Source organism: Dermacentor andersoni, chromosome 11 (genome assembly GCF_023375885.2).
Source record: "Dermacentor andersoni chromosome 11, qqDerAnde1_hic_scaffold, whole genome shotgun sequence".
In the NCBI taxonomy this organism is placed as follows: domain Eukaryota; kingdom Metazoa; phylum Arthropoda; class Arachnida; order Ixodida; family Ixodidae; genus Dermacentor; species Dermacentor andersoni.
In genome coordinates this window covers 83,246,496-83,274,080 of record NC_092824.1, presented here as the reverse complement: position 1 = coordinate 83,274,080, position 27,585 = coordinate 83,246,496, and the positions used below count along the sequence as shown (strand labels likewise).

Sequence of the window (27,585 nt, the reverse complement as noted above, 5' to 3'; positions counted from 1 at the left end):
CTTGATTTAATCAGGTATGCTACACGTGCTTTTTATCTAGCACTAGTGTTTGAACAGGGAGAGTCCGAGCTAAAAGTTCTGTCTCGCTTTCCAAAACGTTTGGCGGCAGTACAGAAGCTCGCTATAAGTTTTAAACAAGACCCAATACAGACATCATTATTTCTACATAATATTTCTGGATGCCTGTCGATTCATAAAAGGTCAATAACTGAAAATAATTTTTTTTAAATACATTCTATAGACTGACCTCACAGCTTTACCAAAAGGCCTGCAATTGAAGCAAAAGTTTCAATAAAATTTATTTTCACTCGTTCTTGACACGGCACGTTTAGCGAAAGAACATTCTTCCACATGGCGGGAATTTTATTTTTTTCTGGCTCGAACTTCGCTAAGCACAACAAGGGCCCGACTGGCACTTCGTGGTGATTGTTAGTTCCAATCTGTCTCAGGGAACATTGGTGGCTGGCAGTGGGATTCGAACACACCACCTGTTGTTTCCGCCTTCCTAAGTCACTAAAAAATATTTGCATAAACATTTATCGACGATAACAGACAACCGACAAGGAGTTCACCATGCAAACAAGTATGTTCACCAGACAAAACGAAGCATTTCGCTTCCGATACCACACGTAAGAGGGCGCGCAGATAACCACTAATAAGAAGATATGAAGATGCACAGTAGTACTGTACAAGTCAACAATAAGAATATTAGGTGACCATATTAAATGACGCTGAAAACAAGAAGTGGCTTATGATGCATTTTCACGCACAGACATGCACACTCATGTTATGATGCGAACCTATTTATCCGTTCCCTTCTATCCATAACATAATTTGAAGTGAAGCTGCCGTTGACATAAAGCACTTGTTTCCGCATTCGTTTCCACACAAAAACAAGTATTTACTGGACTGTCTCATGTATTTGCACTTTGAAACTATTTACATCGTAATCACCAGCGCAGGAAAATTCTATTCCATAAAAATGGGCACCCATTGAGGTAAATCCCTCTGTTTATCTAACGGATACATTACGTTACCCACATCGCTCAAGCATTCGAAATGGCAATTCAGGACGATGACAGAAATCGCCACCCTACGTTACAATAAACCTATACAGCAGAATCTCAGTAAACGGAAATCGCTTCATAGAAATTACCGCTTAAACAGAATGGCAGCTGTATGATTGGTTGATTTTGCACCAAAGCAATGCAATAAGCATGTTAAACAGAACCACTATTTTTTTCAACCTCCTGGCGGCTTTTGTTGGCTTTTGTTGGTGCCGTTGTCAGTGTGGCTCTATAACGGTTTTCGCTTGCAATGGTGATTATTTTTTGCGTGTGTGTGTGTGCTGGCAACATCAATGAGTTGTGATTTTTTTAGAGTTTCCGATGGCGGCACAAAAATGAACGCACAATGCGATCACGCTGGAGCCGAAGGTCAAAGTTTTCAGACTTCAAGAGTGGTTGCTCCACTAGAAACGGTTTTTCTTTTCTTCTTTGCCACATCACTATATTTTTTCACTTATGCTTTGTGCTGCTAGCTCTAGTCAGCAAGTAGAAACTTCGTAAGAGGAATCCTTGCAATGAGATCCGCCACACCTATTATCTGCTCCTGACAATGAAGTAACTGCCCCTTTCAAAAGAGCACCTTGTGTCCACTTGAGCTCGGCCTCTCGGTAAAAGAAACTCCTGATAAACGGAAGTTCCTGATTTCTTGAAGTTCCGTTTAACTAGAGTCCACCGTACGTTATGCATGGCTCATTGTACAAAAAAACGCATCGGCACCATTCCCACGCAAACACTCAAGCAAATGAAATATTTCGTGCGCTTCAACGCCACGAAATTCCAGAAAAACGCACATTTCATCCCGCGAATAACAAGGATAGGCAGTAAATATGTCACCTGTCATTCCACACACACCACCCTCATTTTATCTTTTCACGGCAACACACGCAACACTCCTCATTTGTTCGCTTAAACGTTACTCCGTCTGCAATATAAACAAAAGCATTTTCTTCCGCCTCAAGAAAGAGAAATTATGCATAGAAAGGCAGGGAGGTTAACCAGAGGTAGTTCCGGCTGGCTAGCCTGCACGGGGGGAAGGAGCAGGGGGATAAAAAGAGAGAATTAATGAAAGACGAGAGAGATACAGAAAAACAGAGACACAAGCACAAACAATGTAACCGCGTACACTATACAGAAGGATTCTTAGTAGAGCGATTAAAGTCTTCTGCACGGAGTTTCCCTGGAAGCACTGGCCTACAACTTTTAGTTCTGACAGCGGACGATTATCCAGTCGGTCCAGCAAATAACTGTGCAGATAATTTGCCTCTCGGCACTATAGCGCCAGCAGACACAGATAATTTGTATGAGCGTCTTATCGCATGTGTGTCGCACATGGGGCTGTTGGCCATTCCAATGAGAAACGGACCAACTACTGCTACCTCAAGATGTTCAGGCGAGACTCGAGATCTGAGTCACGACTTACATTCTAGCAGAATTTCTTGCAATCACGCGGGTAGGAAAATGGCGCAACGATGCCGTTGTACGCATGCGAATGCCGGCTAGGGGGAGTGTAGGATTGACCTTCTTGTCAAAGGAGAGGGGCCAACACACTTGTGATCAGTGTTGGACTGATAACTATCACGCTTGTGATAGCGGAACGACAGAAAGCTGAGCTAGTTGGTAAGGATTCATTGTGCGAAAAAGGTGAGGCGAGCAGACAGGACACAAGAGAAGTGGACAACACGAACGCCCTCGTGTTGTCCACTTCTCTTGTGTCCTGCTTGCACGCCTCACCCTTTTTTGCATTGTGATAGTGATCAGTGTTGCGTTGTCCCCGATAGATTAGTCTCCACGAAAACGGTATGTAAAATGCTGATTTTGTATTGTAAGCAACTGTTTAAGAACGACTGATTGCAATATGGTGCATATTCACATCAAAATGTCAACCGTGGAGTAAAGACTAGCTCTGCGATCATTGTGCACGGGCTTCAACTTTCGATCATAATAGGTTTTCGTTTTCCTTGTTTATCTGTTACGTTACATGCGAGAAAGCATTAGCACGAGTGGGTGAGCCACATTTTCTACGAAGATCCGTTTTCAGAAAGAAATAAAGAAAAAGGTGTCACTGGCTCAGTCATCACAACGAATCACGTCGAATCACATGCAGCACATACCGAATCTTTCATATCTCGGCATTCGAATGTCACAGCGTCCGTTACGAAAATCGCACAGGCGACGGCACCATATTTCTATCAATGTAGTATTGTAAGGAACTCTTTGTTTCGTTCCCCGAACAGCGCCAGCCGCTAAAGCTCGTTCTTGGGCATGGCACTGATTAGACTCTCGGAGCCGTCGACTATGTCAGTAGAGTTGCAGAACGGCTTCTGTAGCCATACTGTTGAGAGAGCGTAGCTGCAGGTTCACCGTGACCGTCAGGCTCTGTAAATAGTAGATCGCAGTCAATACAAAAAAGCGAGAAAATTGTCGCTGCAATGCCTTACCTTTAAGCTGAAGCTGAAGCTTATAGGATGCGGAAGACAGCTTCACATCGAGCTCCTAGCTACATCTTAAAAGTGATACAGCGAGAAACGAGATAGGAGGAGGAGGGAGGAAAGGATGCGGACAGGCCGCTCACTGCCAACTGAAATTTATGGCTTCAAACGGGTGCTTGTATAGTGACAAACACGAAAAAAAAATCGAGAGATCAGCAGTATGTACACGCGTTTCATATATGCGTTGTACCACTTTTAAGTATCAAAAACGAACTAGCCCAATTCGCCGCCCTCCTAGCTGAAACGAGCGTGCGTGCGTGCGTGCGTGCGTGCGTGCGTGCGTGCGTGCGTGAATAATTTCCTACAGAGATTAAGATGGAACTTAACCAGTTTGCTAAGATGCTACAGAACAGAGCACTCATGCTGACCTTCTTGGTGGGATCGTGGAGCACCGAGTTCTGAGACAGGCTGTTCTTGTTCATCGTCACCCTCGATGGTGCAGCGTCGACGTCGAAGAACACAATGTTCCTGACCGTCGCATTTTGTCGCGTCCCGTTCCCGAAATGGCTGATCGATACACGTAGGAGGTTCTGAAAGTAAGCATTACGCATTAATATGACTACTTCCTTGAGTAACTCAGATTGTTCAGAAAAATACGGAACCTCACGTCAAAAAATGAAAAAAGACAGAAAAAGCGGTGTCACTTTACCTGAGCTAGAATAAAACTGAAGAGGTCATACTGGTTTGATTCAACGGTTCCTGAATGAACACAGAAAATGCAAAAAAAATTAAGAAAGATTAACTAGTTGCACAGAAACAAAAATAACCTACCCGCATTCACAGGGTAGAGTGAGGAATTGAGTGAGCAGCTCTGGCTTTATTTATTGTTTCTAGTTTTTTTACCAAAAGGTATGAAAGACTGAAACACAGTGGCACATCTGCCCAAACACATTTATTGCTTACGACGCGGTGTTCTTGATGATGATTATGATTATGATGACAGATGAATTGTTTGGCATCGGGACGGCGACAGTCGCCTAACCTCGCTGAGCTAATTAGGTTTTATATACATCTATTGCTGTCTAGCATTTCGCTTAATTCTACCTTGATCTTTTGTCTCTTCGCTCAAACTTCTATATATATATTTCCATGTTGTACAGTTACTTATGCCAATAACAACCCCGGTTCTATCGACGTCGTCCCCATGTTTTTTATCACCAATACTATAAACATGTCTTGCTCATCTCAATAACTGCTGACCAGTTAATGCTTCCATTCGCTTTGAATCCCAGCGATTCTGGAATACGCTGAAGTGACTAGCGCAAGAATAGACAAGGGACACTAAAAAGGCGACAAGGACAAGTGCTTGTCCTTGTCGCCTTTTTAGTGTCCCGTGTCCACTCTTGCGCTAGTCACTTCAGCATGGAATACCAACTAGCCCGGTCTCACACTCTGGAATACGGACGTTTCCTACAGGTCTAGGTGGGTGAAAATCTTGAAATTCTATTATGATGCGCTAGGTCGTCTCCGAACTTTTGTTACATGTAGACACATGCCTCATCCACTTGTGAGTGCTTCCTTCATTATGTTTTTGTTCTCAGGCAGCCAGCTCGTTATAACAGATATTTTTCCTCTCAGATTTATTTGCTGCAGTTTTTTTTTTAAATCTACGTGGTCTTTTCTGTTTCTATCCTTTGCAACCAATTTACCGTCTCTGTTTCTGTGACTTTTTTTTTTATGACTCATGGTTGTCTATTTACGCTATCAACTATCCTGCACTTGGTCGAAAACTTTCTTGACCACTTCTGTCATTCTGTGCCTACGTTCTTGAGGTACACGTATTTGCGCACTTTATCCGCTCCTTTCCTTTAATCCACGTTCCTGAGTATTTCTGGAAAACCAGTTTTGCTCTGCGCTTTTCGGACTGAGACCAACCCATGTCACCCTGCACTGCCTAATTCGTGGTTTTACCGTGGGCACCAATTCTAATCGGCACACTCAACCGCCAATCTCGACAAGTTCTCTGATATTAATCACAGAATGTCATTCTTGTGCGTTGGCGTTGGCACCATTGCCTCTTTATGCATTCCCTACATCACCTCATATCTATTGTAGCTTTGAAATGCTCTATGTTTAGTTGTTGTCGCATTCCCCTCCGTCTTCATTCTCACATGATCTTCTTGGTGAATGTTTGAGCAGGTTTTTCCGTCTTCTATCCAACCAGCTATTTATGCTGCTTGACTGTGGGTATGACTTGCTGTTGAATTATTACGGCGTCATTACTCGCCCCTTCATTAAATATTATAGTTCTCGATTTCTTTGTGCTAATCAAGGCCTAGATATGTTACTTCATTGCCATATGTGTTAGCAAGTCTCTAACTCTCTGACCATGTCCCTATAGTGTGATGATGTCGTCTGTATACACCAGCCAAGGCACCCTCTGTTGCACCTTTTGCCCATTAAGTATGTGTAAGGTAAATCGAAGCCGAGTTCACTGATTTTCAGTCGTATTTCTATGCCGTAAAATAAAACGTGTAAAACATATATCCGTAGTGGCGTCCCTCGGGGCCGGCCAACAGGGTGGTCTACATCACTAATATCAAACATACAACACACTTGAGAAACCTTAATAGCGAAGCTAGATGTTGCTATAAGAAAAATATTTTTCGTATATAAAAGGCCAGCCTTAGAAAGTTAATAAAAAATTTGTAATGCCAATATGCTACGAGCGGAGGCGTAGGAGTATATGCTAGCTTTGGTGACTTCAAGAATGGGTTTCTAGTAAGATGCTTCTAGTAAGACGCTTCTAGTAAGATGCAACAAGACGGATCTGTAACTAGAAGGATGCCATGCGGGTGCTTTATTACTTTTCATTACTTTATCTCTTGTGAATCGCTTAAGCAGAGTTTGTTGCAACAGTCAGGCTTGCTGCTGCACTTCATACTACACCTTGCGTACACCAAGCACAATTCGTACTTGCATTAGGATGCTTAGATTTTTCTCATTTCTATCTGTGCCAAGCTTGAGCCATATCGTTACAAGTTTTTGATTCTTACCTTGAGATATGCCGTCATCGACAAAGAGCTCACCGGTCGCGAATCCATCTTTGGGGTAAACGTAAAGGTCATACGGAACTTTTGTCCTGAAAAAAAAAAAGGCACCCAAACGCGAACAAGACAATTAAAATGCATCCTTTGGAGGCGGAGCTTTATATGAAGCGTTTACCTCATGAAAGTACTGGCAATTTCGTGTTATCATACACATAAATTCTGAGTGGGCCATGATGCGTTCGCCGTACTGTACTTTCATTACGTCATAGGATCGTTCTCATGCAAATCACTACAACCCAACCATGTAACTGTTACGATCAACATCGGCACGCGTGAAAAAATGCCACTAGAAGTGCTGCTACGTTTGTAGAAAAGTTATGCTGCTTTCTACTAAGGTGTATCGCTCCAGATCAAGTGACGCTCTCTAGAGGCGCTCATTCTTTACCTAAGACCTCACACAACTTTGTGGTCGTGGCTTCTCTGTGAAGAAAACTGTGCACAAGAGAACACTATCGCAACTACAGTTAACATTCGAATGTGCCACTTAAGATGCGCTAGAAACTCGTATTCACATACAACCCATCGCACTTCGAAAGTGCGATGAGATAGCTTACCTGTCCATGGTGTTCTTTAGTGTGGGCTGAACTGGAAGCACCTGCCCTCCCCTCACGTGGACGAGTAGTGTCGAGTTCTCCGTTACACTGCGGCTCTTCATTTCCGTGGATCCGTCTTTACGCAACCCCTGTAGCGGCGCAAATAGAAGGAGCATACGTTTTGTTACGTGTCGTATCACAGCTGAAAAACAATGCACTTCGCACAATGGAGGCCTTGGGGGTATCGCACATCATACGTTGCACTGTGCCTGTCATCGAACATTGCTCTCTTTCTTGTCTATGACATTGAACATACGACGGTGTTATGAAGAAACGCATTTTCTAGGTATACGCGCCGGCCAAGGTTAGGGAAATTATATTCCCCGCTGCAAGATGATTACCCTTACTGTTAAAAATTCCAAGCTCAGTTTTAGAAGCTCTTGAAAAATTACCGCTTGGTGCTTCTTTAATAAGGTTACATTGTTTGTGATTAGAGAATATTTGTGTGCTTATATGTCTCGGCCAATACAACAAAAACCTGAGCACTTTTATCTACAAAAAACCTCATGTGCATTGTCACCTCAGTCGCTGACGTAAATTTGATGTTAAAAGTAATCAAGTGTTCATACATCAGTAATTAAGCAAAACATGTTTGTAATTTTCTCAGCATAAATTCTGATGACTATTCTCTACTGAGTGGCCGTTACAAACTTAAAAAAAAAAGAATAACTAACTGTTGAGTTTGTGTTACATTTCTGACTACTCGTCAGAAACACATCAATGTGTAAACAGAAACTAAATGACAATTTTCGTAAAGATAGTTACTACCGACTGCCTAGATGCGGAAGGACGTTTCAGCAATTACGTACGGCAACAAAATACTAGTAAAGCTGATGAAGTGTGAAACGAGAGAGAGCGTTACGACCAACGGTACTGGAAGAAACGAGAACCTCGTACAAAGTTTGAACACCCACTCAATTTAAACATAGTGGGAACACTGAGTTCAAAATGTGTAGCGAAGAATGCGCAACGAACACGTTAAAGGTTTCCAACATCGTTAAAGCGAAAAATTGTTTGCTAGAAAAAAGATTCTGCCTGCTTTCCTCTGGCTGAAAGCTTGTCCTTTCTTCTTGGCTATTAACTGCTAAAAAATTCAACCTGACATGTGCCAATGTATGCAAAGCAGGGGGCGTTCATGCTCTGAGGTACTCACCGACGTGAAGTCAAACCAGACGTCAGGCGGGAGGTAGTAAGATTGAGTAGTTGCGTCCTGCAAAAGTACAATACTCCGGTGGCGTACTCTATGCTAACTTAAAAACGTGATTTGATACTAGGTCGAATTTTTCCTTGTCATATTTACGCGTTTTAGTTACTTTTTATTGATATCAAAGCATTGAAATAACCTGTTGGCTTACAAGACTAAAAAATATCATTGGGTCGTTTAAAAGAAACATAACCGAAGTGAATTCTCTCAGCTACAAACAGGGCTATCATTACAATCTGAATCCATGCTCTGTGAAAATTATATATCGAAATTCTCATGATCCTCTCGTTCGCGCTACTAAAATGGGTGGTGAACTTGGTGAACTTTTTCTATGATTTTTGGCACTCTGTAGATGAGAATTTCAATGTGTTTAGAAAATTCGAGCAACAGTATGACCGGTTTGCTTTTCATCGATAAATAGCTATCGGTAATCACTATCGATCGATAGCGTGATGCAGTGTGGACGACATTCGGTATTACAACACGCCATCCTTATGACGAAACAGAAAAGCAATACAGTAACCCTACCTTGTCTAAAATTGGAGAAAATAAGATGGAAGAACCCCACATGAACTGTTCGTCGAGGGCATAGGTGGCTTTGTCCAGCGGAAACCTTTGAAAAAAAAAATGAAAAAAATAAAAAGCGGCTTGAGAGAGATTTCATGTTTAAGTGGCATCGTACATTCCGGCACGAACGTACCGATTTAAAATGCTGCAACCGTATTGTGCTGCGGCATTTGTGACGTCTATTTTAGGTTGCTTTAATAAGCCGTCTTATAATCCGCTGTAATCAGGGCCGCATGTGCACACGTGAATGAACCATTACGCATCATTATCATCAGCGTATGGTATGTCCACTGCCGGACGAAGGCATCGTCCAGCGATCACTTTCGTTTTGCGCCACCTCACGCCATCGTTTGTCTGCGAATTTACTCATTTCATCGCGCGACCTAGGCCTCTGCCGATCTTGACTTTCGTACTCTTCACTCACTCCGTAACTATAACCGGCCAACGGTGATCTACCCAACGCCTTGTATGGCCAGCCCAACCCCAGCTCTTAAACTCAGCGATGTAGATATCGCCTATCCCCGTTTTCGTTATAATGCACGTCGCACTATTCCAGTCTCGTTAAGCTGCGCCTATCATTTCTCGTTCCATCGCACGTTGCGCGGTCCTTGACCTATTGTCGAGCTTCTTAACCTCCAAGTTGCTGTCTCATGTGTTAGTACCAGTAAAATGCTATGATTGTAAGCTTCCCAAGAATAGTGGCAATGGTACAGGGCAACATTAACGCGTGACGAGCTAGCTTTGTTCACGTCTTCGTCGCGTGCAATCCTACGTCGTGTGCATCTTTGACTTGAGCCCAGGTTTCGCACAACAGCTTAAACACTAGTGGTAGAGTGATCGCTGGCGCAAATGTAGCTCCAGTGAGAACAACATAAAATATTCTTGACCACGAATGTTATGCACTTTTGATGCCTTTGTTGTCAGATTGGACACAGCGGCACTATATGTCACAATTGTGACATATAGTCCGAGCTTGCTACTTCTTAAGATGTCACAAGTTCGGACCTTTAAGCTTTCGTCACTAGTGTAAGAAAGGCTCATTTTTAAAAATTTTATTCAGGCGTGACATTCAATGTCGCGCTTCGCAAACGAAGAAAACAGTTGTTTGAAACTTACTCGAAGAACAGTGGCCTCACGACCGTTCCGCCGCTGAAGCTGACCCTGAAGAACAGTGCGTACAGAACAGGCAGTAGACTGTACCTCATAGCGACGGCATCAAGGGCCGCGGGTGTCATGGAAAGTGTGTCTGCCTGTGCCAGACAGAACAGTAATATACAATCGATTAGGCATGACTGAAACTGGGATCATCCGTACCTTCGTATAACACGAACAATCATTAAACCTCCCCCTCTTTGAAGCGTTTTCTTTTTATTTTTCTATCGTCTTGCTCATTACAAGCTACTGACATTTCTGTCAAACAGCGGAAAATTTTCATGGTGCAGGCTCTAGTGGAACATGGGTAACTGTTTCAAAGGCAATACTTTTTATGCCTTTCAGAGGCTTAAATGGTGATTCCGTTTTAAAAGGAAGTTTTGCCGATTCTGAGCCGTGCGGTACTTACACTTGAACGTTTCATCCTGAAGTCCAGTCCAAGGGGAAAGAAGGCCCCAAGTTCGATCCATCTCTGGCACAAGAGTGTGGAGCTATTCCCCGAACAGAGGGGGACTCCAACCTGCACAGAAGTTCAAGAGCGAGCTACGTGTTCCCGTGGGAGTTCTCAAGTAAAGTACATGCGAACAGAGAAATTTTTTTTTACGCTGGGCTTTCAAACAACCAGCTTGTCACGTTTAAAGTACCAATTATTCGGAGCAGATTTATAATTTAACCGAAAGCTTAACCTCGGAAGCTCCTATCTGAATACGTGTATGGGAACGGAGATATCAATTTACGCTACATTCACTGTACCAAATTGTATACGTTTGTTGCGTTTAAAAGAAAACGTTAAAATCTAACGACTGTGGAAGCAGATTTCTTTTTTACTTAAGCCGTCAACTTAAAAAAAAAAAAAACATTGACGAAATTTGCACAATTAAAATACGCAACTACCAATTTTTCAACCTGGTAACTCAGTAATAAATAACGATATCACACTATTGTACAATGCTCTTACAGTATTAAGAGATCTAAAACGGATATAATTTATGCACGGTACGCTGCTCTCAAATACACCCCTAATTTGAGAGTAGCACTTTGGCAAAACTCTCGTAAACATTGTAACACATTCATGTAATCTGTAAATTCTTTAATAAAATTTGTCCCCTTTAGATGTATTAACGGATGCAGTTTTACAGAATTGCGATGTCTGCTTCTGGTGCAGAATTGCGAATTTGTAAACTTTGTGCTTCGTGTATTTTGCCAAGATTCGGCAATTTTTCGTAAAAAGCGGAGGGTCCTAAATAAAGTCTACTTCCTAGAGTTGCGAGAATCCAACTTGTTCCCTCAATGCAATAAACTTTATTTAAGTGGGTCCATCAGTTCTTTGATGAGAACGCATTTCCGCGCTTTGCATGCATTTGAATGGGGAAGTCGGAGTTGGCCCTAAGTTAAGGCTTCCTGTCAAACCTTTAGCGATTTTTTCACCAGAGTTCCAAGAAATCTAAAGGTTAAAAAAATGAAACTTCGATTTCACGACTCCTTGACTTTGCACTGCAAATAAAGTACCACACTACTGCGAGAAGTGCATCAAAGAGGACTTTAGGAGCTGACATAATTTATACGAACGCAACCACACTGAATCTTACCACAAATATGTAAATAGGACGTTATCGGTTATCCGCAGTTTCTCGATCGTAATAAAAAAAACGAGGAAGTACATTAACAAAGGCCGCCAAAATATCTGACGATAGAATTTATTTTAAAATCATTTAGAGTCAATTAAATGGGAGGCAGCGTCAATACGTTGAAGTGCATCAGTTTCTGTGGGACAGTTGCGACTTGTCAGTTGCGACACAGGGCACATCAAGGGGACACACATGCAGCGCAGCGTGTCCCCGAGTTTTTCTTTTTTTTTTTCTGTGTGTTTTCGCGTTGTTATAGTTCCGCTAACAAATAAATAAACCGTGCAGTTTCATCCATAAAGCCAGACAAGCAACCGGAAGGGGGAATCGCAACTTACATAGGGGATCCCGAAAATGTTGAACTCCAGGACAGCTGCAAGACAAAAAATAAATAAATAGTGGGGTATCGATCATTATTTTGCCGACAGCACAGCCAATGGTTACCCACCCACAATGGCTTTCCTTAGGCCCGACCATTCTCCGAAGTCTGGCAGTTGAACGAGGTGTCCGGCATACCGGCCAGTTGAAGGGTATGTAGATTCAGAAATCACGAGGGTCCTGTCGCCGATGAGATCGGTCAGCGCCCTGCAAGCATATAAGACAGGTAAGCCGAGACAGCACTCACAAACCAGCATATAATTGCAATCAAACTGTCATCTAAGTGGTCAGAACTGCACAATACTGGAAAGCATACATGCACAATACTGGAAAGTTAATCGAACCCGCGACCTCGTGCCCGAGAGGGGGGTATTTCAATGCGAGTGTTTTAAAAATTTGCGGTTCGGTAAAGACCATGGCAATATGGCAGAATTCAGGGAAGCGGAGGCTGTGCTGTCTGCAATCTGCAGTGCACCGTGAAAGTTTACGCGGATCTAAGGACTCGACTTCATCCCACCCGCAGTAAATCAAAGCTTATCATGCAGCATCTTGTCTTATTTTGTAGCTTATCAGCATCTTAACTTCTCAGCAGCCTATCTTGCAGCATCTTATTACCATTGCGTCGCCATGCTGTGACTCCAACCGTAGATGCTGTGGACGTCGTAGTGCTTGTATCGCAGCCTTTCGCCGAACGCCGCGTTCATGCAGAGGGTGCCATTATGAAGCTGCGTTGCGTTGCCTTCTTCGTTCCTGTAGGCGACTTAATTAAAAATAAACGGCTTATTTACGGACGGTTGCCACGAGCAACTGCAAAAAAAATCAGTAATAGGAAGACAGAATAGAATGTGTTTTTCGTATTCTAAACGATGCTGTGCATAGGAAAATGAAGAACGGTGAGCATATCGAGAGTTCATAACGATGGCATAAAAGATGGGTGCATGAAGGCACGCACGCAACTTTTTGTCACTGCTTGTTCTCATGCGAAACGATCGAAGCAATCCTCACCCCCCCCCCCCCCCAAAAAAAAAAAAACAACAACCTGGTCCACTCCCAAAATTGGATTAAGGTGGATTAAAGGGGATTAAGGTGGATTGAGGTGCATTAAGGTTGGTACATATAAGAGCAAGGTGTATTAAGATGAATTAAGGTGGAGTTTTGTGTTCATGTACAGTACATGACCGCGGTTGTTGGAGAAGTATGGGAGAGGCCTTTGCCTGTAGTGGGCGTAACCAGGCTGATGATGATGATGAAGGTGGAGTTTTACTTTAGGTGATGACTTTTTGACCTGTTAACCCCCAAGTGCTTCCGTAAGGAAGCGTACAAAATTTATGAATATATTTCATTCCGGCAAATTATAGCGTGCTAGGGTGGTGGAAATCGGGCGAGCTAGTGATCCATGATCTTCCACGTACAACGTACAAAAGGCTAGACGCAAAGAAAAGAAAGAAGAATGGGCACGCACACTAAGTGCTGGCTCAACTAACACAACAACGTTTTTTGTTCTTGGATCTTTAGTTTTTCGAATATTCATCTGACGCAGGTATTTATATCACGTGCAACGCCAATAAATATTTCAGTCTTGACTCCCAGCGCTGTGTGTATGAGTCACTCTTTCTTTTTTGTCTCGATTATTGTGCTCTGCGCGAGTAAGATTAAATTGAAGCTCGTTGTGTGGAATAATTTGGTGAGTCACAAGAAATTATCGGTAGCATGCCGCACAAATAACGGAATAGCAAGAGCCACAGTCGTATGAAAATGAATATTAAGATCCCAGCTCAACTTTGCAGGGACACGGATGTCATAGTACGGCATCTGTGGGGACAATGTCAAGTGTCTAGATCAAATTAGAAGATGTGCGCAAGGAATCGACACGTATTAGAATTAATAAATACTGTATAAATAGTGATACCTTCTCACCTGGTACATACGGCGGGTATTCCCATCGATTCTGAGGACACATTTGGCACCCCACGTCGTTTCGCTCGCAGGAAGCAGATCCGCTGAACTCGGCCGGTTCATTCAGCCTCTTAAACGGGACAGGCAAGGAAAACAAACACTCAGTTGGTAACGCACTCAAACGAAAGTTGATATTTCCCAACCACGACCTAAATAACGGACGCGAACCGCTTAGGCTGCGGCGGGCCATAGCCACGGTGTTTAATCGCGATTAGTATCCTTAGCTTAGTTAAGCAACTTGGCGTATGTATATCTATATATATAACTTTGCCGCTTGTTGCTGTTTGGCTATACTAACAACTCACACTCCATACTTGCATTACATAAATATAATGATTAAAATGTCTGTCAGCAATTAATTTCCCGTCATTAAATTACATATGCACCACCCCTTGGTGCTACTCGCATTAACGTAGATAACCATCCCCGAAAGATGCGTTCTGACTGACTTTTTTTTTAGGCTATACAGATTTCTTACTGACCCTGTTCACGGGGCAGTTTCTTCTAGAGAAACGAGATGGCGCTATCGGCGGCGCGCCTCACGTGGCCTCAAAGGGACAGCGCACGAATACGAAACCATTACCGCTTCCACCTTGCTTCTGTGCGATCAGCTGTCAGAAATGCAACTGAGTTTTCGCTCACGCACTGTGATCTAATCATGCCGGAATGAATCGTGCGCATTGAAGACGTGTGCAATAGTTGGCTGCAAAATAGTGACTGGCATATTAAGGAATGGAATTAATCTGCGCAGCCAAGTTCGCGGACCGCTTCTGCAACTGTCCGTACGTGTTACCGGCACTTCGAGATGTACGACTTTCTTCGAGGATACAGAAATTTCTCATCCGCCAGCGTTGTATCGCTGACCTTCAAAAAAACTGCTTCAGCCCCGGAACGTCGGCAAGAGTAAGTATCGCTCGTTAAACAATGACAAAGGGAGTAGCGTCGCTTCCTGTCACAGCACGTTTCGCGCACGGTACCTACACACTCCTACCCCAACTGGCACGGAATCTTACGCTCACTCTATCGCCAACGTGTCAATAAGTGAATGGGCGCACACTTAAATGTACAGGCACCATATATGCACAATAAATGACGGACTACACCGACAGGGCATGAATGGTCGAAGCTGAATGTTTCGTGACGGTCCACGAGAGTAAGCCGAGTTGCTAGCGGTAATACATCTTCGCTACAGTGTATTACAATGTACAAAACGGCTACGTTTCAAGCCTTGCGGGCAGCAAGAACAAATCTATCGGGACTGAGTACATCCGCGAGCGAGTAGGCAGAAATAATCAGATAGTGATCGCAGCAAAGAAATTTACTGAGTCAGAAACGTGACAAGCCGCTGCTTCAAAGTATTTGCAAATAAAGAACGTAGAGAAAAACACACTAATCCAGATTCAGTTCATGAGCGGAAAGTATGGATAGCTTGGAGTACCTATTTAGCCCCGCGTTTGGAACAAGCACCATATAGGCTGCTCGCACCGTTTGGACATAGCTTAATCAGCTTCCAAAGCGCTTTTGCATGTTCTCTGAAGCTGTGGCCAAATCTTCGTGCCGTCCACCCAGTCACTGTCTACCATATCTCCCGAAACAGAGGTTCGCTAAGCCGCACCGCCGTCATACACACCCACTGTAAACACGGAGGCAACGGAGGCAGCTGAGGCAAGCAATGGACGCGTCACCACGTGATCAAACATGGCAGCGCCCACAGAATCGCCGTGAAATGGTCAATAAAGATTTACAGAGCTTAGCGAGCGTGGCTTACTTGCAGAGGAATTCCTATAGGCGAGGCGGACATTTGTCTCTAATAACGTGAGCTTCAGAAGACTAATTAACAAAAGTTTCATTAACTTTTTATCATAGTTTTAGGAGTACTGTTTATATGGCAAATTAGAAGGCAGCAACATTTTAATTGACTTCTATTTTATAATAAGAAACTTAAAAATCGCACCTAGTTCGAGATATTTATCATCGAATTCCGACGCTCGTATCTAGGCAATTGAGTGTTGAAATGCGACGACAGAAATCCTGAATTAGGTCCGATTTTCAATATCTAAAAAAAATGATGTGCAATAAAATTTGAATGCCTCTAAATTTGCAATTTAAGCTACCCCCAAATTCTAAAAAGAGGAGTTAGCGGTTTTTTGTTTATTATTCTTTTGAATCGCGTTATTAGCGTTACACTGTGTCCGTCTCGCCTAGGAACTTCCTTGCACGCTCAGACTTTCTTTCTTTAATCTCTAGTCTAAAAAGCGCTCTGCGTCGATTCATGCTTAACAGATTCGATGCCATTGGTAGCACGATCGAATGTGCCTCCGGCCTCAGCATCGTCGCCTCTGAGCGCGAATCGCAAATCCGATTCTGCGGTGCCGAACGATCGAACCACATGGAACGCATTTCCGACGCGTTCCCGCTGGAAAGGCGTTTGCTCTAAGCGATGGCTACGCCAATGGCCAAGATGCCTAGTGTGTGGGTACGGGGTGAATCGGCAATCTAGCGATGCATGCGACTGGTTCCCACCGCACTCCAAGTGGGTTTGCAGTGATGCGGAGCGCTCTCAAGATGGGAAACTGAGAAAGCCTGCCCCAGCCAAATGTTCTCGCTGCTCCCGGAGCAATCGGACTAGCCACGTGATCGAGCTTCTGTCGGATCTCGGTCGCGCTCCCAGCTCAGCTGGAGGCACTCCCAGGTGGGAGCTCCTCCAAGTTTTCAATCGAAACAAAAAAATACAGAGTCAAGTTTTCAACTCTGTAACACAGCAATAAAAAAAAAACGATATGGTAATTATGTAAACAGCGCCTAAAAATAGATTTAAATAGGCCAAAATGTACATATTACACACCGCTCTGAAATACATACCACTAATATGTCAGTAGGACTTTTGCAAGAGCCTCGTTCCCATTGTACACATAAATCGAATTCGTCCGCCATCTATACATATCAGTAGCAGTTTACTGAACTGCGATATACGTCCTTTGCACAAAGCTAAGGATTCGTAGACTTCGTGCTTCATCTTTTTTTTTTTTTTTTTTTGAACTTACCATATTTCGAGATAATTTTCGTCTAACATTCGAGGTCTAAAATCAAAATTTTGCATCTCACAGTTACTAGAAGTTAACTTTCTACCCCAAATGCAACGAACTTCATTGAAATAGCTTCAAGGGCTGTCTCGTAAAAGCATTTTCTCATCTTGCATGTACTTGAATAGGAGGCATCGGAGTTGGGCCCGAGCTAAACCTTACTCGTTGCACGCGCAGCTCGGCGTAATAAGCCAGCGCCTTTCGCTCACGGCGGAAAGAGCCGTCAATAAGGACACAATAGACGCCCAGCAAACTTACGAGGAACATTGCGTCAAAGTCGGCGGTGGATTCCTGATAGTCCAGGATGGCGTTTCTCCACCACTGCCTAGTAGAGTTCTTCAGAAAATCTGGGAAGGCTGAAGGACCGGTCGGTAGCCCCTGCCAGAAATAGAGACAGAGAGAAAATAAACTAATAAGCTAATACGTAACAAAATAATAAGTTAATGATAAACTAATAATAAATAAGCAAAGCGAGCGAGTGTAGCTCCTCCACCCTGCAGTGGACCCTCAGTCCAGGAGTCCAGCGGCCTCCTGGTCAGTCGAGTTGGAGCTGGACGGCGCTCCTTCGCGTTCTCTCTTTTTTTTTTTTGCGTGCTTATACATATGACATACAAGAGGCTTCAGAAAAAAATGACACGAACCAACGCAGACACTAAGTATCACGAGAACCCATGCCAGACGAACACCATAATTACAAATGTGCGTGCATGACCAAGACCATAGCAGTTAAGCAGTTTCCAAGCAAGTCGTTGTCATACCTTCGCATAAAGCACAGCGTTAGGGTCAGAACCGCTGGTTCCTGATCCCGTCTTGACGAACACGTCTTCTTCGAGACCCGTTGTGTATGGGCTGTACCGCGTAACGTTGTCGGCAGGAATAGCCGGATTCTGGAAAACGAAAACATCCCTGATAAAAATGATTACGATCGTTTTTAGTATATTGCTTAGTTCACTCTAACTCCAACTTTTCATACACGTATTGTCAGCGCTGTATGTTTAGTAGGCGATCAAAAAACACGGTTAACATTCCTAGATACCCGAACGCTCGAAGTTAAAAGGGCGGCGCTAAGAAGCAAAATTATTCTGAACTGTATTAGTAAATTACACTTCTTCAATACCAAAAACACCACTCTTACCGCAAGAGGAGGCTTAATAAGCTAGAAGACACACATACACACACAAAAAAAAGAAAACGACTGGCGACGCATTTACCTTCTCGCACCAGTTTTTAAGGTACCAGCTTGTCATGACGTCACAAATTGTGACGGCACCTGCTTGAACCATGAAGACAGGAAATAAACTAGGTGATAACATTACGTCCCGCAGCTGTCCTTGGTGAAGCCATTCCCTTCGCTTTTTCCCTCGCAGTTTCGGCCTAACACGTGACCTCCGAGACAGCCTATTGGCCGGGGATGTTTGGTTCCCGGTATTGTTTAATCGATGCGCACTTGCTCGAATGTTCTGCCGTGGTTTGCCTGCCAGAGCGGGAGCACTAAAACTTACAGCGCACTCTGACGTGACGATCACGTGTTGGGCCTGCACGTTTGGTTTCAGTCGTGTTGTGCAATGCTCCCGCCTAATTCTTTCCTTCCTCCATGGCTTAAGCCTACTTAAATATTTATCGGTAAAGGTAGACTACATTCTATTCTTAATTAGCCAAAAGGTGAGCCTACCGAGTTTCAAGAACTTTAACTCGGCCACGATGGCTCAAATACGAAAAATATACTGCAACTTTTGATGTCACACTGACGTATCCGCGCTCCTTCATTTTATTTTTAAATGACCTATTATTACGAAATTAATGAAAACGGAGTTTTGAATATGTATTCTTAATTTAAACTTGTTTTGTGTTTCTCTTTGGTGCTCCTTTAACGCGCGTCTTCCCAGTCAAGGATACAGAATGCAGTTCATTGCTTCCTGGTGCATATTTAATTTACGGCGCTTGTGTTGTACCTGTCTTTCCTATTGGCGTCTGTGTCAACACGCCTGTCTTTCAATGCCATGAATATTAACCAGCTTCCTCAGCATCCATATGTACTCAAGTTTCAACTTACCCACCTCCCCTTCCCCCCCCCCCCCCCCCCCCCCGCAAACGCGTCGCGTTGAACGTGACTTATTTGCATTCCATGTACCTATTCTGCAGCTCATGGTGGCTTGGCGAATACGCCAATCACTTCTGAGATTTCTGTCCCTATACTTCCTGTACATACGAGTTTTTTTTATTCGTCTTTCTTTTTCTATGTGATTAGACATAATGACGTGCAAGTGGCTTCAGGCAAAATGACATAACTATCGCAAACACTATAAGTATAACGATTTATCACAAGAGGAAACATCTGTAAAAGGAAATATTGTGGTTCCGTAATGCCCTCTATTGTATATTTTTGTCATTCCTGACTAATGTTTGAGACATTCCCCCGTGAAAAAAAGAAAAGAAAGGCTTTTACAGTTCAACCTTGCTATAATGCATAGATCCATGTGCTAAAAATCAGGCCATTTGATATACCTGAACGACCCTATAACGGGCCTAAATTAACTCTTAAGATAGGTTCGTTATATGCGTGTGTCGCTTGTCTCCAGTGAAGAATGAAGAAATAAATACATTTATTGAACTACGTGTAGTAAGAAATAATTGGTTCCTAACATTCGGGTTCAACTGTAACAAACAAATTAATGCCTGATGACATACTGTGACCAGGCCAACTTGAATGCCCACGCTTGCCAGCTGCCGGATGTACGCCTGAAGACCGCCGAAAGCGGAGTTCAGAGTGAACGCTTTTGAACCTTGGAAGACGTCCAGCCAGATGACATCCTAGAAAACAGAGAGCGTTATTTCGCTGGCGAAAAATGAGCCCTTCTCTCGCTGCAACAATAGTGAAAGACAAAAAATAACGATACGTGAAACGCTGTGCATTTCATGCAGGGGTCGTCAAGGGCAGCTACAAAACAAAATGATGAGTTCTACTGAGATGTGAAAAAATTGCTGGCGCTCCCGTGATCGAGAGTAGATGTAAGCATGAAATGGCAACCGGCAATGCAGATTGGTTGGGGATGGTACTAGCCACAACCTTAAAATGGGTGTAGTGCATGTTCGCAACGACACGCCCTGCCACACCATATCTGTGCACTGGTCCATACAGACGCTGCCCAGCTAGAATAAGAAAACCGGCTGAAGGTGGCACGACAAGCAGCGAAAGACACCAGGAAGACAGAGTGCACTGCCCAGCTAGAAGAAAAGCGTCTGAAGGAGGCGCCACGCAGCGCGGCGCCATCTCTCGAGGCGACGCGAAACCCACCCCGCGGAACTCACGGACCACTGGCGTTCAACAGAGCACAGGCAACTCTGTCTTAGCGCCAAAAGATGAGAATGAAGTATACAGTGCCCTGTATCTGCCTTTTGAACGTGGCTATTGGAAATGACAAAACTTCAGCGTACTAGAAGTTACAGCTTGAGTGATATAGTGAACAAACATTACGAAGAATTCGGAAGCGGTGCTTTTTTTTTGTAACTTGCGTGGGCAGTATCTAGCGTACGTAACGCGGCCCTATACAAAGGGTTGGGAGCCAGAGATCGCATTTTCTGGTTGACCGGATGATTTCGTTGGGTTCTCGCAACTTGCCCGGATGTTCTCGTTTGAGCGCCCGGATAACGGCTCTGGCTTTTGGCTCGTGGTCACTTGAAGGTCGCCGACAACGGGCGCTAAAAGCATTTCCTGCTTAAAAAGGCGGCCGGTAGCTTATCGCGGCCTATCGTTCTCGCATGGGAAGAGAAGCGGTGATGTGTAAAACACCCACGTGATCCTCGAAGCACTCGAGCTACGTACGGTGCAGTCGCCTTCGCGGAAAAAAATGTTTGCTTCCTCGGGTGGCGGTCGCTTTTGTACTCTGCGGTTGCTTAGCATAAAACAAACATGCGAACTTCTTCAAAGCTACGTTGCGTTTAGTGCAGGATAACGAAACACTGACTGCGTTTGCGCCGCCTACATTTCGACGTGCTCGATGCCGTGCCTGTTCCACATTGCATCGAACGGTACATCGCACCGTTCGTTAGAAACAGGTCGAGTTGCAATACGATAAGCGCCTAATGGCAAATACCTTATTGAACGTCCTGCAGAATACCTCGAGTGAACGCTCTCTAAAGTCTTTTTCAACTTGCGCTCTTTGCAGTATGTGCAGCGAACATGTTACTCGGCTACCAGAACAGCGCAGACAGCGCAATGCTATGCTCCTGTGACTCCTTTCGACACAGTTCCATTCTAGTAAGGTCAGCGGGAAACACTATGATCGATATGGCTGTCCGGCGCAACTGCGGCACACGCGACTCTGGCCACAGCTACCGGTGCAGAACCACTGTTTGTTTTTTATTTTGATGTTCATTTTATGTGTGCCTGCGCGTGAGTATAAGTGCGAGTGCTGTTTTATTTGCCGACCTACGATCTTACCTTGGGCACGCCAGCCTGGTCAAGAGCTGTGACCGCGCCCTTGACTTCGTTGAGCGACGTGTAATTGGTCATCCACACTTGATACCCCAGTGCCCAGATCGGTGGCATGAAGGGAAGTCCGACGAGCTGAAAGGCAACTGTCGTGAGTATCTGACGAATGCTGTTGGTAAAAATCTCACAAACATCGTTTTTTCTCTGTAATGTGCAGTCGCAGTTAGGAAGAACGTGGTGGCCAACCAGAGTCCAGATGTAGATGTTGAAAGCAATATTCTACCAGCTACTCTATACTTGGCTTACGAAGAAAATAGAGAAGACCATGGCTACAAAAAACAGCACTAGAAGGCGCGAACACCAACACCTGCTTAAATAAACGAAACAAATAATTCGAGAAAAAAAAAGCAAACGCGAATAACTTCAGAGGTTTTATACTTTACATCTTTAGAGTAGCAGAAATTACAGAAATTCTCAAAATCGTCTGCGACAGATAGCGGAATTTTAATCTTAGAGCTGGATTGCTCGATTAGGCGGACGTTATTTGCACAAAAATTTCGTAATGCATATTTGAATAATTAGCGAAAGTTTTCTAACCAACTTTTAAATTAATTGCTTTAGGACACATATTCTAATTTACGAATTGAAGCCAGTAGGCCCGTCCATTAAGATATAATTTCGCGAGTATAGCACCAGTTTTGAGATAAGCACCGTCAAAGTTGCAGTAAATTATGTTGCTGTTCTCTTTACTTTTTTACCAAAAGGCATTTTTATGGCTAGCAGGACAAAGAATAACTGGAACACCAATGCATATCGTCGCATACCGTGAGAACGCATATATCGAAGCTGGTGTCATCCTCTGGGTTCGTTCCAAGTTCGCCTCGCGATCTCACCGGCTACAATTCATAAACTGCAACGTATGCCGCAAAATAATTAGAAACTCGGTTGTTAATCAAGCTTTCATTAATTCGTCGATTATGTGTTTCAATTTCTTGTGCAAATAATGTCCGCCTCTTTCAGTATCCAGCCGAAGGAATACAAATATCCTATTTGAACAGGTGATTTATTTTAAATTTTATTTGAAAACGAAGAAACTACAGATAAGATTGAGCATCAATAGCTCACAAACGCTAATATATAAACCAACCAGGTGGGGTGGAAGGGGGCCTCTTCTAAGAGAAACGCCGCTAGCACACGAGTGACTGAACGTCGCTAGACCTATCTATAATATCGATTCCCAATCATTCGACCTTTCGCTTAATTCGAAAGAGCTGGAAAGTCCCGGCGACCTTTTAACAATACATTGCGTCCGTAGGAAAACTCGTATATAGTTCGAAAGCGAAAGCATGCCGCTTCGCTTTACTCGACTCCCTTTATGCGAGCAATGGTTCCTGAAACCTTGAAAACACCAGAAGCTCAGTAGACGTCACTACTGCTTCACTGGGCGTGAAGCCGCTGTCTTTCTCTTATTATTGTTATATTTCAGTGGCTGACGCTCCTTCCCCCGTAAAGCCATACGGTCCCGCTTGTTCCCCGTCGTGTCGCGCCCACATAGTCTTCGCCGTCCGTTCAAAATGGCGTCGCGTGGCAATTACTCAGCGCTGTCCATCGAAGTCAAGAAAGAAAATCTTCAGTATCTCCTTTTCGCTCTCGAAAAAAGATTTGAACTGGTCCGTTTTGCAGCCGCTGGTTAATTCGACCTTTCGGATAATTCGATATCACCTTGCGGTTCCCCGCGGGGGTCGGATCAAAAAGGCAGTCGACTGAGATCAGAGGTGCGCTTGAGAGAAGGTGCAACGCCGGCGTGCCTCCTACCTTTTGGTACTGTTGAACCACCTGGGTGGGCGTGGAGCCGACGAAGAAGTAAAGGTCGAGGATTCCACCCGTGGTCGCAATGGCGATGTTCCCGCTCGGGGTCACCGTGTAATCTGTTCAATGCATAACGTGCGCACGTTTGATACGAGCCCGGAAGCACGTGAAGTACGCGTCGTATTGCATGCTATACGTTGCATTGACACTTCTTTTTTCAATTCTGAGCTCTTTTTACGTGCCAAAACCATGATGTCATTATGAGGCACGCGGCAGCGGTCGACTACGGATAATTTTTTGACCAGCTGATGATCTTTCACATGCACCAGGTGCACGACACGCGGGAGTATTTTTTTTTCTCCCTTCCCGATCGAAATGTGTTCGCTGCGACAGGGATTTGATCCCGCGACCCCAAGCTCAGCCGCGCAAGGCCATGTAGCCGCTAAGCAACACCACAGCGGGTGCATGCACGTTTACTATCCAGTGAAAAACCAGATAATTTCAGAAATGTTGCTTCTATAGATTCAGATTACTAAATAAAACAAACGCATTAAGTAACTTAGCTGGCCTGAGAAAGAATTTGCCCGTGTATTTGACACCCTGAAACCTGGAAGATGGACAGACAGATCGCACTGATTCGAGAACAGAAACGCTAAAGTACAGACTGCTCGCCATATTAAGCAAAATTGAAAACAGCGACATAGATATTTTTTATCTATGCTATCCGTGTATTTTCCTTTATTACAATTTTTTTTTCGTTGATCAGTTTGGCTAACGTTGGCTGGCACACTGTATATCCTGGGTTTCCAAATAACTTGTGCCAACATTTAACAATATGCCACGCAGAGGGACGGAACCAAGGTAACGCAGTTAGCCGTTGCCTGGAGCAAGTCAGATTTGTATTTCGCCTAATTACATAATTAGTTCCAATTTATAATTCCCCAGCCCAAATCTTATATTCAGAGCGAAGGTGTCAATGAGAAAATTGTAGGCCATGCCGAAAAATTCCCGATCCAGCTTTCTACTGTTCGATAAGTGCTACATAAAAGTTTTCTTTTTCCAAGCCTGAAAGAAAGCTCGCGAAACACGGAAAAGAGCCGCGCGAGTTTCTTTCTCTCTCTCTCTCTCTCTTTTTTTTTTTTTTTTGAGCAAATTACGTGGCACACAAGGCATGTTTGCGTATCACGTTTTGCCTTTTACTCCATCGTTTCATTGCTACCTGTCGCCAATGGTTGCCCTGCAGGAAACCGGGACCCGTCAAGCTCCTGAGCTTTTACTCCCTCGATTTGCTTATAAAGTGTATACACATTATACAGCAATAAAGTATTGTACTGTGTCGTATAAAATGCAGCAACGCTCTTGTTGTGTCTTTCTGCATCGCAGACGCCTCATCGCAAGAGGCTTGAGTGTGCAGACAAGCTTGCCACTAGCAAGACCAAACTCATGAGTTTTGCTAAAGAGCGTTTGAGGAAGAAACAAAAAAGACATTCTTGATTTTGCATCGAAGCTACATAAATTTTGAGCTCCTATGGCCGAAGACGGACTAAATGCCAAACGTCGCGAATTCGCGACGCACCGATACCGATAAATAGAGTCGGTACAACGAAGTCTTCTAATTTAGCGATGTTAGCCTGAAGAACAGCGAAAATTTCTCTCTCTCTCTCTCTCTCTCTCTCTCTTTTTTTTTTAGCACTCACAAAGAAATCTGGAATCAAGAGATTATAACCACACGAAAAAAAAAGAAAAAAAATTGCACGAAGTTTCACAAAGCAAGACAGCGACGTTCGTAACTTACCCATCGCGTTGCTGTTGAGAATGAGAACACCCCATGTTGTTCCGTCTCCTTTGGGGTTCATAAAGAACGGGTGAACGCCGGCGAAGTTCTCCGAGTCCTCGAAGAAAAAATGCATGTACGAGCTCGTAAGTTCCGCAGCTTGGGAACCGCTTTAAGCATATACACTTAGTAAACGAGAGTTCTGTAAACTCTGCTATCATGAAGTAGCGGTTTATCTCGCATTTGAAGGCGTTCTCGCGGCCCCCTCTGGAGTTGCATTTATACTCTACCTTCAGTGACGTTCAGTAAGCTCTGTTCCACAGGTGCTGCAGATATGGCGTTGGAACATGCAACCGGCGCTCTTGATCTACCCTTGAAACAGTCTCGTCCCCCCCCCCCCCCCCACAAAAAAAAAATAAAGTTAAGCAACAAATATATCGCTCCGAAAAGTGTTTTCCCAAATCCAACAATGGGATTCGCCATTAGTATAATAATACATAAATAATCCATACGTTTTATTGTTAGCTGTTTGTTGGTTGCTGTTGTTTTGGCGCATTACTTTTTCGTTAGACCAACATAGTGCTATAACTTGTTAATTGTAACTCATGTTGTTTATTGCTTCATATTTGTTTATATGCTGTGCCTTCCTATCCTGATTGCTTTCTATTGAATTGTTTAAACATGTACTTTGTCTAGTTTGATGACAGCAATGTAACCGCAACTCCTGTCTTGGCTTGTGCTGAAAGTATGAATAAAAAAAAAAAAGATGAGACTATCTATGGCTGGCACAGCACGAACACCGCAGCTAGCAAACCGAGGAAGAAGGGAGAAAGTGCGTCGTCCCCAGTGAATAGCATGCACACTTTCCGGCGAGTTATGAGGATGCATACCGTGTTTGCGCTGGCCAGCGTGCTGTAGTCACTGACGCGCCTGGAAAACATGGTGCCGCTTCCAGTCGCGAGGTTGATGTGCTCGTGGCCGCTCTCTCCGAATCCGTACAGCTGGTCGCCGCTGTAAGGTAGCACCACTTGCAGGAACTGCTCGGTCATCACGAGGTGCCACGAATCCAGCCTGCATGGGTCGAGACGAGGCAAGGGGGCGCGCGGCGTGAACTCGATTTTTTTACCAGCGTCCAGCGAACGTCGGCGCGACGCAACAAGTGAACTTCAGCGGAATCGAGAAAGTTTGGCAAGTTGGTGAATTGTAAAAACCGTGTTTGACGGTACGTACCACCCGGAGGACGCAATAACGCGCTCTATAATAGCCATCCATAGAGAATACAGATATGCACCGACCTTAAATCATTCCAGGAAAGGTTAACTAACCAGCCATCCTAAAGTTATGAAACATACCAATTCTCCTCTTCGCCAAAGGCGCGTTTTTTTCTTTCTTGCTTTCTAAGTTATCTTGCCGACGCACTGATGTACTTGTTTTATTATTTTGCCTTTCTTCTGTCTGCACTAAGCACTGCGCTATCCACTGAATCTTTGTTTTGTTTTTGTTTTCCTTGTTTCTTTGTTATTATAGTATGCGTTCTGTTCTGTTCCTTATGTCCTAGTACGTTATTTTGTTACGTAAAGTGATGCCCCCTCCCCATGCGCATACGCTTATGTGCGATTTCGTGCGTATAACGAGAAAATAAATCAAATGATTTAAGATTCCCATCGTCTCGTGCTTTATATACCTTTAATGAGGCACTGAAGATCACAGGTAAATTTCTTACCGTAATTAGCTCCTGAGGCGGTTAAAAGGCTCACTATAATCGAATGAAAATTGACATGACCTAATGTGTGCCCTATACTGCGGATACCAAGAGCCGAGCGGTGAAACAGCGTCGACTCACATGACGACGTAGTTGTCCGAGCGCAGCACCCTCAGCCTGGCGCGCCCTCTCCTCGTCTCGTTGGTCTCGATCAGGTACCGCAACCGGTTCTTGTCCACGGCGGGAGGCTTGCGCAACAGCGGCGAGTCGTCCAACACGGGAACCTCGTAACGTTGCCGGTCCTCGTCGTGGATCTGCCCTCCCGCACGTTGCGTGTGCCACGAGAAAAACATACATAAGAAAGAAAGAAAGAAAGAAAGAAAGAAAGAAAGAAAGAAAGAAAGAAAGAAAGAAAGAAAGAGAATTCGAAGTGAGGAATCGCGGCAGCAGCAAGTGAATTGACCTTCATGCATGTCTCGCTTCAGCGCGAACGAAACGTCGAAAGCACAGCGCATACGAAGCTACCGGCACTATACGCGCACTCTGCAAACATCACAGATCGCTTTGAAGATGAGGCCCGCGCGGGTGCGCACTTTAGCCACGTCGCAGATCGCTTTCAAGACACACGAGCGCCGGCAATGCGTCGCTACGGCGACCGCCAAAGAGTCTACTACGGCGTTGGCGATTCGCGTGGCCAACGCCGT

At 44.2% G+C, this 27,585-nt stretch overlaps 1 protein-coding gene across 1 annotated transcript; it reads right to left on the bottom strand.

Moving 5' to 3' along the window:
• Positions 1 to 274: 274 nt before the first annotated feature.
• On the bottom strand, positions 275 to 27,585 carry LOC126518104 (sucrase-isomaltase, intestinal-like). The gene is made up of 21 exons (XM_072285584.1): positions 27,023 to 27,585; positions 26,070 to 26,250; positions 25,201 to 25,297; positions 23,412 to 23,524; positions 21,606 to 21,731; positions 19,853 to 19,975; positions 17,923 to 18,051; positions 17,423 to 17,542; positions 14,043 to 14,151; positions 12,741 to 12,885; positions 12,196 to 12,332; positions 12,086 to 12,120; positions 10,532 to 10,642; positions 10,087 to 10,220; positions 8,932 to 9,016; positions 8,353 to 8,409; positions 7,161 to 7,288; positions 6,553 to 6,638; positions 4,206 to 4,255; positions 3,925 to 4,086; positions 275 to 3,443 (listed from the first exon to the last, which is right to left on the bottom strand). Exons 1-21 carry the CDS (start codon positions 27,394 to 27,396, stop codon positions 3,366 to 3,368), a joined length of 2,580 nt encoding a protein of 859 aa, XP_072141685.1. The 5' UTR covers positions 27,397 to 27,585; the 3' UTR covers positions 275 to 3,365.